Source organism: Hyperolius riggenbachi, chromosome 7 (assembly GCF_040937935.1).
Source record: "Hyperolius riggenbachi isolate aHypRig1 chromosome 7, aHypRig1.pri, whole genome shotgun sequence".
Lineage (NCBI taxonomy): Eukaryota > Metazoa > Chordata > Amphibia > Anura > Hyperoliidae > Hyperolius > Hyperolius riggenbachi.
In genome coordinates this window covers 254,713,589-254,732,522 of record NC_090652.1, presented here as the reverse complement: position 1 = coordinate 254,732,522, position 18,934 = coordinate 254,713,589, and the positions used below count along the sequence as shown (strand labels likewise).

Sequence of the window (18,934 nt, the reverse complement as noted above, 5' to 3'; positions counted from 1 at the left end):
ATGAGAAATCTATTCCTTTTCACAAACAGACCATCAGGAGGCGCTGTATGACTGATATTGTGGTGAAACCCCTCCCACAAGAAGCTCTGGGGACCGTGGTACTCCTGGCAGTTTCCTGTCTGTGAACCTTGTTGTATTGTGGGAAATAGCAATTTACAGCTGTTTCCAACTGCCAAAAAAGCACGGAGCAGCTACATCACCTGCCAGCAGTAAAAATGTCACCATGTAATAAATGTCAGAATGTAAATCAGGGATTTAAAAGATTTTACAATGGGCAAACACTGACTAAATCATTTATACATAATTATTGTAAAAATGAAGCACTTTTTTATTACATTATTTTCACTGGAGTTCCACTTTAAATGTGCAAGGGCCCTTAGTTGCTGTCAGTTGTAACTGAAAGGACAACTGATGTGCAGTCCTGTGTCCAAGTTTCCCTATGGCTTCTTCCATGTTGAACACAGAAAAACTGAAGTGTTTTCACAATGCACTACTATGGAGAAAAAAAAAAGCAACACTTACTAATGCATACCAACACATTAACTGTTGACTGTTAACATTAACTGTTAACTGTTCCTTACAATCAGGGATATTTCCTGCTTTACTGAAGGAAGCAATCATCAGGCCTCTCCTCAAAAAACCCTCCCTGGACCCAGATGCAATGACCAGCTACAGACCTGTCTCTAACCTCCCCTTTCTGGGCAAGCTAATTGAAAAAGCGGTTTACCTCCAGCTAGAAGCCAAAATCCTACAAAACAACAGTTATGATCCATTCCAGTCTGGCTTCAGGAAACACCACAGCACTGAAACGGCCCTCATCCAAATATGCAACCACCTGCTCATGGCAAGAGACAGAGGAGAGTGCTCGATCCTCATACTGCTAGACCTTTCTGCAGCCTTTGATACAGTTGACCATGACATCTTGATAAACAGGCTACAGGAATACTGCGGCATTGATGGCATAGTTCTTCAGTGGTTCCAATCCTTCTTGAGTGGCAGAACCCACAAAGTGTCTATGGGGCCCTTCCTGTCCACCCTTGTATCACTTAAGTATGGGGTGCCCCAGGGCTCAATCCTCTCTCCCCTGCTTTTCACGATTTACATGTTACCGCTGGGAAAACTAATCCAAAAACATGGCCTGGCATACCACTGCTATGCAGACGACACCCAACTATATCTTTCCTTCAAGCCTGGTGTGACAGACCCAACTCTAACTATAAACGCCTGTTTACGTGAACTACAGATATGGATGAATGACAACTGGCTGAAACTAAATGCAGACAAAACTGAAGTCCTTCTGATTGGAGGGCAGAGCATGATAACAAAACACAGTGGCGTAGCTAAAGAGCTGTGGGCCCCGGTACAAGTTTTACATGGGGCCCCCCCAAGCACTCTATACATAACAATTGATACGGCGCACCAAAACCTGCCAAGGACAACCCCAGTGTCAGAGGTGCAAGAAGGGAATGGGGAACAGTGTGTTAAGGATTACTACTATTCAAAGCATCTATAGAAGTGATTATTACCAGCACAGGACCAATAGAGAGCTAATACTGTGATAGAGGGTGGACCCTTCGGGGCCCCTCTGGCCCAAGGGCCCCGATGCGGTCGCTACCTCTGCACCCCCTATTGCTACGCCCCTGACAAAACAACTTAACTTGCAGTCTTCACCACTGGGAATAGGAGGCACGGATCTACGCAGCTCTGATCATGTGCGTAGCCTGGGAGTTCTAATTGATGGGGATTTAAACTTCAGAACCCAAATCTCTGCTGTGGTGAAATCATCCTATTTTCACCTGAAGAACATTGCAAAAATCAAGCACCTCATACCCCCAGAAGATCTGCCAACCTTAGTCCACGCCTTCATCACATCCCGACTGGACTACTGCAATGCTCTCTACACTGACCTTCCAAAAAAGGTCTTTTACCGCCTACAGCTGATACAGAATACTGCTGCCAGACTGCTAACCAACCAACCCCATCACTGCCACATAACGCCAGTCCTGCACTCCCTTCACGGGCTACCTATAGAATGGAGGGTCCTATTCAAGATCGGCCTACTGACATTTAAATCCATGAATAATCTAGGCCCTGGATACATAAAAGATATGTTGCAGCTGCGTAGCAATCCCCGCATTCTCAGATCCACAGGTTCTAATAATCTAGTCATACCCAGAGTCCACTTGGAAACTTTTGGTCCCAGAGCCTTCTGTCATGCTGCCCCTACGTTTTGGAACTCCTTACCTCAACAGATCAGGACAGCTCCATCCCTGGACGTGTTTAAATCCAGACTGAAAACCCACCTGTTCAGTTTGGCATTTGCAGAAATATAACTTTTGTTGTGTGAATACTTCATCCAACTACCAATTACTGAATCTGAGAGAGTCTAAGCGCTTTGAGTCCTATGGGAGAAAAGCGCTATAGAAATGTTATTGTATTGCATTGTATTAAGTGTAAAAAGGGCCTGAAGGCTAGGTTCACAGTGGGATTTGGGTTTGTGTTCCCTGAAACAGCAGGAATGCAATGAAATGGGAAAGCGGCACCACACGTTACCCAACCGTTGTGTCGAATACAGTGAAGCATACAGTCAATGAAAAGCATGCTTCACTGTCACTGTTAATGTGAGTGTTTTGTGGTAATGCACTGCATGCAGTGTGTTATGATGCCACACGCTGTTAGACTGCACCACATCTGCCACACAGCAAATATCGCATAGGTGGTGCATTCCAGTGCAGAAAGTCATGTTACAAAGCAACCGTTACGCCACACTGAAGAGCTGTGACAATGGCATTAGATTGTGAGCTCCTTTGAGGGACCATAAGTGACATGACTATGTACTCTGTAAAGTGCTGCGAAATATGTCAGTGCTAGACAAATACACAATAATAATAATGATGTTTTTCATGTTCACCAGGGTATTCTTCAAGGATGTAATCAAATGTGTGCAGGGTATCTCTTCCAGCAAGACAAGCAGTATGACATATCATACGACACAGGAGACAAGGCAATACAATGTGGTCGCCATGTAGATATATTCAAATTCTGGCTCATGTGGAAGGCTAAGGTAAAACCTCACAATTCTGTACATTAATCAGTATCTATCTATCTATCTATCTATCTATCTATCTATCTATCTATCTATCTATCTATCTATCTATCTATCTATCATCTATCATGTGTTGTGGTAATTTAAATCAGTTATGCTCCATCCAAATCTGAAAGTGATAGTCTATCATCCCAGAGCTGAATTTGATTAATTAAAGGTGCCCATACATCAGAATATCTATGGGCAGATGAACCAAGAGACAGATCTCTCTCTGTTTGGATAGAGTTCGGTTGCCTGCCCATACATGGCAGGCCGATTCCCGATCGATTTCAGCATTAAAACGCTTGGGAATTGGCCTTGTTTCACCGCATCCGCTGCCTTGCTGCCCGGTCCCCCTAATGTAAAATGTTACCCCTCCAGGAGCCCGATGCAGTATACATTACGGCCTAGTGCACACCAGAGCGTTTCGGCTGCGGTTTGCGATCCGCTTACGGGTGCGGATCCGCCAGGGTAATGTATTTCAATGGGCTGGTGCACACCAGAGCGGGAGGCGTTTTGCAGAAACGCATACTCCCGGGCTGCTGCAGATTTTGGATTGCGGATGCGTTTCTGCCTCAATGTTAAGTATAGGAAAAACGCAAACCGCTCTGAAAAACGGCAGTTCAGAGCGGTTTGCCAGGCGGTTTTTGTTACAGTAGCTGTTCAGTAACAGCTTTACTGTACTACACCAAAACCGCTACACAAAATTGCAAAATGCTAGCTGAAACGCCACAGAAAAATAAGAAAAGGCGTTTCAAAATCTGCTAGCATTTTGCGGATCTGCTAGCGTTTTTTGGTGTGCACCAGGCCTACCTGTCCGCATGTGCCGCTTGCTCCATCTCCATACACGTACCCCAGGTGCTTGCCGGCATATATGTGGGCGCGTGTGTAACGTAATACACACAACTACGTTTTGCCGGCAACAACGTGGAGCAAGTGTATGAAGACAGAGCCGGCAGTGGACATTGGCAAGTAATGTATACTGCATTGGGCACCGGGGGAACATTTTATATTGGGGGGGACATCTGGGGTTTCTTCTGAAATCACGCTTTTTTACTGCCAATCGAGCAAGTCGGCCCTACATCTTGCAGCATATCCAGTCATACGTACTAATTTCAGCTCTCGGCGACACCAATTTTTTTATCCCATTTGATAATTATTTTCAAATCAGACGGTCAATCAGCCAAGTCGCCTGTTGTAGTTCCACCTTAAGGCTTTGTTCACATCTAAAATCGAAATCGCTGACGGCCACGTTTTGCGATTTTGAGAGTGATATTTTTCCACTCCTGGTGCTTACCTGCGCTCTACAATTTTGTATAAAGCGCTTTTCAAAGCGCTTTTGTAGAGCGATTTCTTTTTTCACGTCCTGACACAAGTCAATAAATGAACTCTTTGACCCGGAAAATAAATATAATGTATTTATTCTTAAAATCACAAACGCAATCACTGTACAAAGCGATTTTGTGAGCGTTTTGCATTTTTCCTATACCTTCCATTGAAGCAAAATCGCTCTAAAAATGGTACAGGCACAGGCAGTGCTTTGCTGAGCGAGTCGGAAACTAACCACTCAGATGTAAACACTCTGGTAGGGATTCATTGAATTTTAGGGCGATTTTGAAAATCGCCTGCGCTTAAAAAAATTCAGAACGCCCTTAGTGTGAACAAGACCTTATAGTCTATTTTGTGGAACACATCTAAATGAAAAAAGTTTAACTTATGCAAATAAGAACAAGAGACATGGATTGTATGGAACAGTAAACCGCTCCATAAGTAGGCTAGACAAGACACAGAACATTAATAATGCACTTTTTTTTCTGGCAGGCTCAAAGCACTTCAGGGCTGCAGCCGCTTAGAGCACTCCACAGGCAACCAGAATCATTATAGAGCCTTGTCCAAAGACTCCTTATAGTTTAATGTACAGGCTTGAGCCGAGATATGCACCCAGGTCAAAGGGCTCAAATCCTACATCAGGCCCAGTGCACACTAAAACCTCTAGCAGATCTGCAAAACGCTAGAGGTTTTTGAAGCAGATTTTCAGAGCGATTCTAGGCATGATTAGAGAGGTTTTCTAAACATGCCTAACGTTTTCTGGAGCGTTTTTGTGTAGCAGATTACAAGTATTGTTACAGTAAAGCTGTTACTGAACAGCTTCTGTAACAAAAACGCCTGGAAAACCGCTCTGATCTAGCGTTTTCCGCAGAGGTTTGATCTTTTGCTATACTTTACATTGAGGCAGAAACACATCTGAAAACCGCAAAAGTGCTGCAGGACCCACATTTGCGGTTTGCTAAAAACCTCAAACCGCCAGTGTGCACCATCCCATTGAAATACATTAGCCAAGCATTTTCACAGACGGAAGCGGTTTGGAAAACACTACAAAAACTGCTCGGTGTGCACTAGGCCTCAAAGGCAACAGCCTTACCAGTACTCTGTCCACCTGACCTAGCATCATCCTTACATCTTGCATAAATTAACAGATCATTCTTTTTTCACCCCACAGGGCACTGTAGGATTTGAACAGCAGATCAACAAGTGTTTAGAGCTGTCAGAATATTTATATCAAAAGGTCAGCAATCGGGAAGACTTTGAGATGGTCTTCAAAGGAGAGGTTAGTGTCTCTGTATTCCGATATCTGATAAATGTTAAAGGACATCTGAAGTGAAAGGGATATGGAGGTTGACATTTTTATTTCCATTTAAACAATGTTGCCTGGCTGTTCTGCTGAGTCTCTGTCTTGAATAATATTAGCCATAAGGTTCGTATACACGTCCGATAAAGATCGTTCGTTACGAACGATTCGTGACATTTACACGATATTCAAATTAGACGGAAAAGATCGTTCGTAATGAACGATTGTGTACACACGTGAACGATATAAGTATAAAGTACTGAACGACGAACGATTAAAAAATGCGTGCGCAAACGGAAGTGACGTTATGACAGGCAATAAGAACATGCGTTATCGGACGATCTTTGTACACACTGCAACGATTGAACGATTATCTTTCGAAAAAATCCGCCGGGTTGGATCGGTCGGATTGAACGATAACGGTCGTTATCGTCCCAAAAAACGATCGTTGGAAAATTTGGAGCGCACGATTATCGGTCCAATTGTCGTTATCGTTCGTTTTTGAACGATCGTTATCGTACGTGTGTACTCAGCTATAGACCCTGAACAAGCATGCTGCAGATAAGGTGTGTCTGACTAAAGCTGAGTACACACGTACGATAACGATCGTTCAAAAACGAACGATAACGACAATTGGACCGATAATCGTGCGCTCCAAATTTTCCAACGATCGTTTTTTGGGACGATAACGACTGTTATCGTTCAATCCGACCGATCCAACCCGGCGGATTTTTTCGAAAGATAATTGTTCAATCGTTGCAGTGTGTACAAAGATCGTCCGATAACGCATGTTCTTATTGCCTGTCATAACGTCACTTCCGTTTGCGCACGCATTTTTTAATCGTTCGTCGTTCAGTACTTTATACTTATATCGTTCACGTGTGTACACAATCGTTCATTACGAACGATCTTTTCCGTCTAATTTGAATATCGTGTAAACGTCACGAATCGTTCGTTACGAACGATCTTTATCGGACGTGTATACGAACCTTAAGGTAGTCTGACTAGATTAGCTGCATGCTTGTTTCAGGTGTGCGATTCAGACACTACTGCAGTTAAACAGATCAGCAGGACTGCCTGTCAACTGGTATTGTTTAAAAGAAAAATATGTCAGCCACCATATCCCTGTCAGTTCAGGCGTACTTTAAAATAAGTATTGACAACACATGCAAAAAAATAGGTAGCGATGCTATTAAAGCAACATTTTGTCTTTAAATTGCTGCTTCATCTAAGAAGACAGTACACGGTTTATGCATATTCAGTAACTGAGCACTTTTTAGGTACACCTCTAACCCTGCTTATTCATACACCTGTCTATTCAGCCAATCATGTGGCAGCTGTGCAGTATATAAAATCCTGCAGATGAGATGTTATTATTATTATTATTTTTTTTATTTCTATCTATATCTATCTATCTATCTATCTATCTATCTATCTATATATATATATATATATATATATATTTATACCGTCTTTCCCCGAATATAAGACACTGTCTTATATGCTTTTTGGGGAGGAAATATGTGCTAGGGTTTATTTTCGGGGGGGGGGGGGGGGCTAGACGCTTTGTGTATGGCCAGGTGTGTGGGCTCTTACCGCACCTCCCTTGTGGCTGCGTCCCCCTCCGTTCCAAGCAATTTTTCAGGTGGTGGCGGCGACATGGTATTCAAGCTATGAGGGCGCCCTTTGACCCTCACGTTGCACTCAGTACGCTTTTCCGGCTCTGCGCTGACGCTCCCTTCCTGTCATAATCATGCGCCTGGCTGATGCGTCCCAGGCGCAAATTGATTATTACATGAGGGGAGCGTCAGCACCAAGCCGGCAGAGCGTACTGCGTGCAGCGTGAGGGTCAAAGGGCGCCCTCATAGCTAGAATACCATGTCGCCGCCGCCACCACCGGAGGAATTACATGGAACAGAGGGGGACGCAGCCACAAGGGAGGTGCGGTAAGAGACCACACACCTCCCCATACACACAACGCCCCCCCCCCCCCCCCCCCAGCTAGGCCTTATTTTCGGAGTAGGTCTTATATTTCAAGCATGCTTGAAATATAAGGGAGGCCTTATTTTCAGGGTAGGTCTTATTTTAGGGGAAAGACGGTATATATATATATATAGCGCCAACATATTCTGCAGCGCTTTACAAAGCACAGTAAGACAACATGGGGAACATAGGCATACCTCCCAACTTTGAGATGAGAAAGAGGGACACTTAAGCCACGCTCCTGCCACACCCCTGATCACGCCCCGTCACTCCCCTAGTCACGCATACTATAAAGATTTCATAAGAAAAATATGTTGTTTTAGAATTCAAACCACACTGGTCAATCAAACACATTTTTAGTAGAGAAATATATATTTTTACATAGAAAGAGGGACAAAGTCCAGAAAGAGGGACAAATGAGGAGGAAAGAGGGACAGGGCTCCCAAAGAGGGACTGTCCCTCCAAAAGAGGGACAGTTGGGAGCTATGACATAGGTACAACCAAAAAATGTACAGCAGAGTCTCAAGCAGCACAAATATTGCAACAAAAACAGTAAACATTAGGAGGATGACCCTGCCCTTGTGAGCTTACAATCTAAAGGGTAGCAGGAGACCAGGGCCAGATTACCGACCAGGCAACAAAAGCGGTCGCTTGGGGCCCCTATTCAGAGTCAAAGGGGCCCCATCAGCACATAAACCAGCCCTTGCCATCCTGTCAGCGGTGGCTGGATGGTATAATGGTTAAAGGGACTCTGAGCAGTGTAGTAACTATGGAAAGATGCATATCATTTTAAAGCTCCCTTTCTCCTCTTTCCAATGATATATAAACGGCCGCCCTATGCCTTTTAGTTTTCGCTATTTTCACGATCGAGATCCCGGCCACAGGACGACTTTTCTCTAAAGTCAGCAGCTCGATTCAGCACAATGCAATGAAATATAAGGAACCCAGGGGGATATAATTATAAACATCATGCTGGTAGGTGTGAGGATGTAATTAATTAGTTGTGGGTATGCTTAAAGGCATACCCACAGGCACTGCTCGGAGTCCCTTTAAGGGCTCTGCCTCTGACACAGGAGACCAGGGTTCGAATCTCGGCTCTGCCTGTTCAGTAAGCCAGCACCTATTCAGTAGGAGACCTTAGGCAAGTCTCTCTAACACTGCTACTGCCTATAGGGCGCGTCCTAGTGGCTGCAGCTCTGGCGCTTTAAGTCCGCCAGGAGAAAAGCGCGATATAAATGTTATTTGTCTTGTCTTGTCAAATGATGCCATGCGCTGCTATCTGTCTACAGAGCCAGGCTCTCCTCTCCTCCTAGGGACCCCTCCTGCTACTGTGCGCTCTGCCACTACCCACTCTGCCATCCCTTCCCACAGAGAACCACAGCTGTAGCAAGAATGATAGCAGCAGATGGCAAACACTCACTCACCTATCCATGATCCAAGCGATAGAGATCCTGTCATCTGAAACCCATCTGTCTCTTCTACAGTGCAGCCGCTCGCTCTGAACTTCCTGATTCTCAGATCAGACAGGAAGTAGGAAGTAGTAATAGTAGTAGTAACAGAGCGACAGCACTCTAGAGGAGACAGATGGGCTCCGGATGACGGGACCTCTATTGCTTGGATCGCAATAGGTGAATGTGAGTCATCTAGTGCTGTCATTCTCCCCCACTGCGGCTGCCTTCTCTGCTGGACTATCGTATTCACTGGGATGGAGGCTGCTTGGTGGCTGTCTAGTTTGGGAGGAAATCGGTTGTTCAGTGGTGGGGGTGGTTATGTAATTCTGTCTGGGGAATGGCTTCTGGTTTGGTATCTGGCACCCTCTTCACAGGGGTGCCCCAGCCCCTGAGTGCAAATGTCCCAGCCATTCATCTCTCACTCTGCATTTTGCCGCTGCTCTTCCCTGCATTGTGCACCCACAGAGGAAAGCGGGCTGTTGCCCATAGCAACCAGTAGCTCGGCTGCTCCGGTGTGTGCGGCATGTTGCTGTGCAGCTGCATCTTCTGATTCTAATACGACATGATGGGGGGCCCAAATCGGTTACTTTGCTTAGGGCCCCATTTAGTCTTAATCCGGCTCTGTGGGAGACACACTTGGTAAGGAGACGTGGGGAGGGGGGGGGGGGGGGGATGGATGAGGCAGTGAGCTTTTGCCCTTGATTACATTGTGAACAGATGTTGATCAGGATCATCAGTTATTAAAGCTCTGCTCAGGATATGGTAATGGTTTCCTAGATCGGTGTAGGTGATACTCAGCTGCAGAATTTGTCTGTGCAGAAGCTCCTTGATTCACTGATGTCAAATAAATCAGTAGTAAAATACCTGGCCAGGAGCTCAGACAGTGGCCCCTTTGGCAATGGTACTTTTTTACCTACTTTTTGATACATTTTCATTTATAGAATGCTGAAAAGTTATTGTAAATAGAAGATGAAAAATTGTCCCCTAGGAGAAAAAGTGAATTGCATATGTGCCCTGATCTCCTGCTAATCTCCTGCATCTCACTCTCAGTGGTAGTTCTACAGATGGAAATTCCTTATTAAGGAGAGAGGTCAGAAAAAAAGCAGCAAAATACAGCAAGGCTCAATCAGAACGTACAAAACATCAAACCACATCAGGTTCCACTTCTGTCACAGAAGCAGAAAACCTGTAATGAAAACCTCTGGGAGTACTTACCTCGGTAGGAGGGAAGCCTCTGGATTCGAAAGAGGCTTCCCCCTTCCTCTGTAGCCAACAGGATCCAGCGCAGACAACCCCGAACTGTCCGCGACCATAACAAGCCTGCAACACGCCTCACGCGGGCACAGTAGCAGCTTTACAATGGGCTCCTGCGGACACCTTGCGTCTGTCCATAGGCTCTGGATCTATGGGATCCAGAGCCTTCATTCTCCATTCAGTCTTGGCAATTTACAAACGGAAAGCTGCATGTGTGCCTGCTGGAGGCGTATCACAGGATTGTTATGGGTCTGGATCCAAATGATTACTGTGCGCACCACCAACAAGCTTGTCAGTGGATTTTTGTGGGATGCCAGCACTGGAAGGGGGGGGGGGGGGGGGTGCTGAGAACAGGGTCGGTTCTAGACTTTTTGCCACCTGAGGCAAACTTGTGAGGATGCCCCCCCATAGGTAGTAAAATTGTCCCCAGTATTGGTAGCCTGGAGGGGGTAGCAGCCACCAGCCAGGAAGGGGGGCAGCGGGCACAGCAGAGGGGAGGTTGGTCGGACCTCCCCCCTCCTTCACCTGGGTCCCCCCGTCCGCTCTCCCCCTCCAGCTACAAGCGTCTTTCATTGTGTCAGGCAGCGGGCAGGTGAAGTAATTACTCACCTCTACCTTCAGCGTTGCAGCGTGCGTACCACCGCTCGTCACGTCCTGCAATGCCATCCACTAGTGGGCGGCACTGGAGGAAGTGACAAGCAGTTGGTCAAATAACTTCAACGGAGTGGACTGCGGTGGACCAAGGGCATGGCGAGAGGCTCTATTGGATCCAGAGCCTTCACTCTCCATACGTACGTATTTATTTATTTTTTTACGTAGCTTCAGTAATATTTTAAGATTCATTCCACCAGCGTTCAAATGTTTGCCGTTTTAGTCTGTCTATTACAAGTGTTACCTATACAGCATTCAGTGCAATTGTTATACTGCAAGATGATTGCTTTAGAATACATTTTAGATACAGGGTACTAAATGCGATTTTTTTCTCTATGTTTTTCAGCCTGAACACACAAACGTTTGCTTCTGGTACATCCCCCCAAGTCTCCAGAGTATGCCACACTCTGATGAGAGGCAAGAAAAATTACACAGGGTGAGGAAGAAACCGCCTGGCGCCTGCATTTTCATACAACTTACGTACCAATGTCTCCAGTATATATATATTTGTGGATGTGGCAGTGATGTCATCAAAGGTTTTTAGGCATAGCACAGTGACGTAGCTAAGAAGCTGTGGGCCCCAGTGCAAGTTTTATATTGGGGCTTCCCCAAGTACTCACTACATAACAATTCAAATGGCGCACCAAAACCTGCCACAACCACAGTGTCAGAGGTGTAAAAAGGGGATGAGGAACAGTTTAACTGGTTCGCGTTCCACGGTTTTTACCCATTAAGGGTCCTGGCATTTTTGACACTTTAGCTGTGTCGTTTTGATACAGCAGCAACTATTTAATTACTGATCCCATCTTAGTGATATATATCTTTTTTTTAAGTCATTTTATGGGGAACAATTATGCGTAAATGCAGAAAATACCCATTTGTTCATTTTTCACCCTTCCTTATTTTTACCTGACACGTCCCACAGTTATAAAGCACATACAAATGAATTCTTTGGCACTTCCCAGTTAAAACGATAACCCATATGCCATATTTTATTACTAGCTGAGTATGTGGTGGAGCATTATCCCCAGCCTACGCGTCTGTGGTGATCAGATATGATTGCTAGGGCGACAGTTCGGGGGCCATAGTGCTGTACAGATGCATTGCTAGGCAATGGCAGAGCGATACACCTGTAGAGCACTGGGGCCCAAAACCTTTACCCTAGTGATCGCATTCGATCGCTACAGGCAGCAGTCATTAAGTTTGTTAACAGGTATAGGTATTTCAGGGGTTAATTGGCTAGGCTGGGGTTAAAAACTAACTAGGGATTAAAAAAAATAATTTTATTTAATTGGAACCATGTCACTTTATTTATTTATTTATTTATTTTTTTACTTTTAAAACTCCCTCCCCCCCAACTTTATTGAATTATTGTTGCTATGTTGCTATTAGCTAGCAACAATCATTCACAGGACTGTGCACATGCACGGTCATGTGCACGTGTGGGGGTGAGCACGATCACATGCATGCGCGGGAGCGCGCACGTGCACCCACGGTGGCAGGCATCGGATTTTAATGCAGGATGTAGATTCTATGTCCTAGAACCCACAGCAGCACTAATTAGGACGTAGAATCTACATCCTGAACAAGCAGTTAATGTTTACTACTATTCAGCATCTATAGAAGTGATTATTATCAGAACAGGAACAATGAGGAGCTAATACTGTGGTTGAGGGTGGGCTTCTCGGGGACCCTCTGGTCCAATGGCCCTAGTGCAGGCGCAACTCACAACCTCTGCACTCCCTATTGCTATGCCACTGGCATGGCAATTTAAGCTAGTAGAACAGCAAAAATTAGAATGTATAGATTAAAGTATATGCCATCATACAGGGTCCTGTTGATAAAAAAAAAAAAAAGTTGTGGCCTATAAAGAAATCTCCACTTGCTATCCGTTTTTGGAACCCTGATTGCCAGCTTTATAGCCCTGCATGTACAGAAGTGGGAACAGGTTTTGTTTTCTGGCATCCAGCCTTTCCAAAGTGGAGGACTGCAGTACCGTACATCACCTGAGGGGGCTTAATTTGTGCATACTATCCTGTGTATACCATTTTCAGCAGAGTGCCCATAACCACAAAAGTGATGAACCGGGATGCTAAAACAAACACCACTGCCCTCTGCTATTTCCAATTATTATTTCATATATCAAGCACCAACATGTTAGCGCTGGACAATAAATAGGGATACATAAAATGTTAACATGGTTTGTCAGATAGAGAGGTAGCACATGGTTATACAACAAAGCACAAGGTTATATATATATACAGTACATGCAAACAGGGTATAAGACCCAGAAATTCAAGTCTGAGTTAGTCCATGGGAAGGGTGTCATTGGTGGGGTCGCAAGATCAGGAAGGACATACAGGGCGGGGGCCTGCCAAAGGCTTACAATCTAAAGAGGAGGAGTTTGCAACAACCAAAGTGCAAATCCACATGGATTCTTACAGAAAGGCAGTCAGGTCAGTTGATCACATTATAAATGTGGCAACTGGCATGAGAGAACTAATAGATATACAGGTGAAAGTCAAGAAATTAGAATATTGTGCAATAGTCCATTTATTTCAGTTATTCAACTTAAAAGGTGAAACTAATAGGAACATTTTACAGGTGTTTTGGATGAATTAGCTGATTAGAGTCTAACACTTTGAGCCTAAAATATTGACCCTTTTCACAATATTCTAATGGTCGGAGATTTTGATTTTGTGGTTTTCATAATCATCAAAATTATTACATGCAATATCTCACTTTGCATGTAATAATTCTATTTCATATATTAGTTTCACCTTTTAAGTTGAATTATTGAGATAAATGGACTTTTGCACGATATTCTAATTTTTCTAGTGTTACCTGTAAGTGCAAAGACGGTCCCAGAAACAAAAATAGGAGAAATACAAGTAATCTTAAAAACAGAAAACAGAGAGTCCCATAGTGTTTGGCTCCAAGGCTCCCCATTGGTTCCTTATCGACCAATGGGGATTCTCCTGATCCCCATTGGTCTGTTAAGGAACCGATGCTTTGGAGCCAAAATGTAAAGATGCTTTTTGCTCTCAGCTATACTGTAGCTGAGGGCAGTTCGGTGAGGGCGGCGTCTGTGGCGGTAGTTGCGCACGGTGATCTTCAATCAAGATGTAACAAGATCGCACGATAGAGGATATTGGCGTGGGAACTTTTCTTGAGAAAATTGGCGTAGGAACTTTTTCTTAAAGGTACAGGTAAGTATTTCTGAAGATCACAAGATAGAGGATACTGTCGTAGTGGGACATAACACATTATACTGTGGGACCTTTTCCGAGGATATTGGCGTGGGAACTTTTTCTTAAAAGTACATGTAAGTATTTCTGAAGATCGCAAGATAGAGGATACAGTCGTCGGCGTCCATAACAAATTATAGCGTGGGACCTTTTCAGCGGATATTGGCATGGGATTTTTTTCTTAGAGGTACAGGTAAATATTTCTGAAGATCGCAAGATAGAGGATACTGTCGCCAAGGGACCTTTTCCGAGGATATTGCCGTGGGAACATTTTCTTAAAGGTACAGGTAAGTATTTCTGGTTAATTAAGACTAATAAAAGACTTTTTTCGTGGTTGTGTTTTTATTTCATTTGTAACCCGTTGGGAAAATGGGTAAGGGGTACTGGGAGAGGACTCTTAAAGGGGATTCCCAGATACCACCATGAAACCCCCCGGGAGTCATCGCCCCCACCTCCTCCTGCTCGGAAGGGGGAACCGCACACCACTTTTTTTTTTTTATTTCCCACACTCTGAACAAAAAAAATAAAATAAAAAAATAAAAATAAATAAAATGTATAAATTTTTTTTTAAAAAAACATTGTTTCCCACTACCTTTTTAACATATCCTGCAAATTTTTTGTTGCTAGGATGTAAGGGGCCTTTGCTATTAACTGCAAAAGTCGGCGGGAATTGTTTCCCTAAGAAGTGTCATTATGCATTTACAGTAAATGTAATTTTTTTCCTTTGAAACGTTAAAATCTATTTTCTCAAAAAGTAAAAGGTCTTTTTGACTCTTGTTCCCACTGTTTTCTTAATATTCCCAGCAAATTTGGTGTTTCTACCTTTTAAGGGGGCTTTGCTATTAACCGCTAAAGTCGGCGGGGGTTTAATTTTCCCACGGTCAGAAGGAGAATTTTAAAATCGATTTTCTCAAAAACTATAAGGTCTTTTTGAAAAAAAAAATTCCTCTTGTTCCCACTGATCTTCTTAACATTCCCTGCAAATTTGGTGTTTCTAGCTTTTAACCACTTGAGGAACACAGTCTTTTCGCCCCTTAAGGACCAGAGCCTTTTTTTCTATTCAGACCACTGCAGCTTTCACGGTTTATTGCTCGGTCATACAACCTACCACCTAAATAAATTTTACCTCCTTTTCTTATCACTAACACAGCTTTCTTTTGGTCCTATTTGATTGCTGCTGCGAGTTTTAGTTTTTATTATATTCATCAAAAAAGACATGAATTTTGTCAAAACAATGACTTTTTTTAACTTTCTGTGCTGACATTTTTCAAATAAAGTAAAATTTCCTAAACATTTGAGCACGAAAGTTATTCTGCTAAATGTCTTTGATAAAAAAAAAACATTCAGTGTATATTTATTGGATTGGGTAAAAGTTATAGCGTTTACAAACTATGGTGCAAAAAGTGAATTTTCCCATTTTGAAGCATCTCTGACTTTCTGACCACCTGTCATGTTTCATGAGGTGCTAAAATTCCAGGATAGTATAAATACCCCCCAAATGACCCCATTTTGAAAAGAAGACATCCCAAAGTATTCAGTGAGAGGCATGGTGAGTTCATAGAAGATTTTATTTTTTTGTCACAAGTTAGCAGAAAAAAAAAGTTTCCATTTCTTCTAACTTGCGACAAAAAAAAAATGAAATCTGCCACCGACTCACTATGCTGCTCTCTGAATACCTTGAAGTGTCTACTTTCCAAAATGGGGTCATTTGTGGGGTGTGTTCACTGTCCTGGCATTTTGGGGGGTGCCTAATTGTAAGCACCCCTGTAAAGCCTAAAGATGCTCATTGGACTTTGGGCCCCTTAGCGCAGTTAGGCTGCAAAAAAGTGCCACACATGTGGTATTGCGGTACTCAGGAGAAGTAGTATAATGTGTTTTGGGGTGTATTTTTACACATACCCATGCTGGGTGGGAGAAATATCTCTGTAAATGACAATTTTTTGATTTTTTTTACACACAATTGTCTATTTACAGAGATATTTCTCCCACTCAGCATGGGTATGTGTAAAAATACACCCCAAAACACATTATACTACTTCTCCTGAGTACGGCGATGCCACATGTGTGACACTTTTTTGCACCCTAACTGTGCTAAGGGGCCCAAAGTCCAATGAGTAGCTTTAGGATTTCACACGTCATTTTGCGACATTTGGTTTCAAGACTACTTCTTACGGTTTAGGGCCCCTAAAATGCCAGGGCAGTATAGGAACCCCACAAATGACCCCATTTTAGAAAGAAGACACCCCAAGGTATTCTGTTAGGAGTATGGTTAGTTCATAGAAGATTTTTTTTTTTGTCACAAGTTAGCGGAAATTGATTTTAATTGTTTTTTTCACAAAGTGTCATTTTCCGCTAACTTGTGACAAAAAAATAAAAACTTCTATGAACTCACCATACTCCTAACAGAATACCTTGGGGTGTCTTCTTTCTAAAATGGGGTCATTTGTAGGGTTCCTATACTGCCCTGGCATTTTAGGGGCCCTAAACCGTGAGGAGTAGTCTTGAAACCAAATGTCGCAAAATGACCTGTGAAATCTTAAAGGTACTCATTGGACTTTGGGCCCCTTAGCGCACTTAAGGTGCAAAAAAGTGCCACACATGTGGTATCGCCGTACTCAGGAGAAGTAGTATAATGTGTTTTGTGGTGTATTTTTACACATACAGATGCTGGGTGGGAGAAATATCTCTGTAAATGACAATTATTTGATTTTTTTTACACACAATTGTCCATTTACAGAGAGATTTCTCCCACCCAGCATGGGTATGTATAAAAATACACCCCAAAACACATTAAACTACTTCTTCTGAGTACGGCGATACCACATGTGTGACACTTTTTTGCAACCTAGGTGCGCTAAGGGGCCTAACGTCCTATTAACAGGTCATTTTGAGACATTTGGATTCTAGACTACTCATCACGGTTTAGGGCCCCAAAAATGCCAGGGCAGTATAGGAACCCCACAAGTGACCCCATTTTAGAAAGAAGACACCCCAAGGTATTTTGTTAGGAGTATGGTGAGTTCATAGAAGATTTTTTTTTGTCACAAGTTAGCGGAAAATGACACTTTGTGAAAAAAAAAAATACAAATCAATTTCTGCTAACTTGTGACAAAAAATAAAATCTTCTATGAACTCATCATACACCTAACAGAATACCTTGGGGTGTCTTCTTTCTAAAATGGGGTCACTTGTGGGGTTCCTATACTGCCCTGGCATTTTAGGGGCCCTAAACCGTGAGGAGTAGTCTTGAACCCAAATGTCTCAAAATGACCTGTGAAATCCTAAAGGTACTCATTGGACTTAGGGCCCCTTAGCACAGTTAGGCTGCAAAAAAGTGTCACACATGTGGTATCGCCGTACTCAGGAGAAGTAGAATAATGTGTTTTGTGGTGTATTTTTACATATAACCATGCTGGGTGGGAGAAATATCTCTGTAAATGACACATTTTTTATTTTTTTTACACACAATTGTCCATTTACAGAGAGATTTCTCCCACCCAGCATGGGTATGTGTAAAAATACACCACAAAACAAATTATACTACTCCTGAGTACGGCGATACCACATGTGTGACACTTTTTTGCAGCCTAGGTGCGCTAAGGGGCCCAACGTCCTATTCACAGGTCATGTTGAGGCATTTGTTTTCTAGACTACTCCTCACGGTTTAGGGCCCCTAAAATGCCAGGGCAGTATAGGAACCCCACAAGTGACCCCATGTTAGAAATAAGACACCAAAAGGTATTCTGTTAGGTGTATGGTGAGTTCATAGAAGATTTATTTTTTGTCACAAGTTAGTGAAAAATGACACTTTGTGAAAAAAACAATAAAAATCAATTTCAAATAAAATCTTCTATGAACTCGTCATACACCTAACAGAATACCTTGGGTGTCTTTTTTCTAAAATGGGGTCACTTGTGGGGTTCCTATACTGCCCTGGCATTTTACGGGCCCAAAACCGTGAGTAGTCTTGAAACCAAATTTCTCAAAATGACTGTTCAGGGGTATAAGCATCTGCAAATTTTGATGACAGGTGGTCTATGAGGGGGCAAATTTTGTGGAACCGGTCATAAGCAGGGTGGCCTCTTAGATGACAGGTTGTATTGGGCCTGATCTGATGGATAGGAGTGCTAGGGAGGTGACAGGAGGTGATTGATGGGTGTCTCAGGGGGTGGTTAGAGGGGAAAATAGATGCATCAATGCACTGGGGAGGTGATCAGAAGGGGGTCAGAGGGGGATCTGAGGGTTTGGCCGAGTGATCAGGAGCCCACACGGGTCTGATGGGTAAGTGTGCTAGGGGGTGACAGGTGGTGACAGGAGGTGATTGATGGGTGTCTCAAGGTGTGATTAGAGGGGGGAAATAGATGCAAGCAATGCACTGGCAAGGTTATCAGGCGCGCTGACGTCATCGGACGTCCGCCGGGCTGTACTGCGCAGGCGCAGTAGTTCTGCGCATGCGCAGTACAGCCCGGCGGACGTCCGATGACGTCAGCGCACCGGCGTGGGACGCAGAAGTGCCAGGAAATGGAGCGCAGAAGAGCCCGACCTGGCAGCCGGCCTGGCCAGGTCGGGTCGGGCACCGGAGACCACCGGGAGCCTGCGGAGCGGCGGCGAGGGCACCTCCTGCCTGCCACGG

The 18,934-nt window shown here is 43.8% G+C and overlaps 1 protein-coding gene and 1 long non-coding RNA gene across 3 annotated transcripts in view; one reads left to right on the top strand and one right to left on the bottom strand.

The window, feature by feature from the left end:
* LOC137524968 (uncharacterized) overlaps positions 1-18,934 on the bottom strand; it is a 210,413-nt gene that overhangs the window by 155,091 nt on the left and 36,388 nt on the right. The window lies entirely within an intron of this gene.
* GAD1 (glutamate decarboxylase 1) overlaps positions 1-18,934 on the top strand; it is a 185,710-nt gene that overhangs the window by 155,385 nt on the left and 11,391 nt on the right. For both annotated transcript variants that reach the window (XM_068245543.1, XM_068245542.1), the window contains 3 exons: positions 2,915-3,064; positions 5,586-5,693; positions 11,400-11,489. In XM_068245543.1, coding sequence (XP_068101644.1) covers positions 2,915-3,064; positions 5,586-5,693; positions 11,400-11,489 — 348 coding nt within the window. The remainder of the gene's footprint in view (positions 1-2,914; positions 3,065-5,585; positions 5,694-11,399; positions 11,490-18,934) is intronic.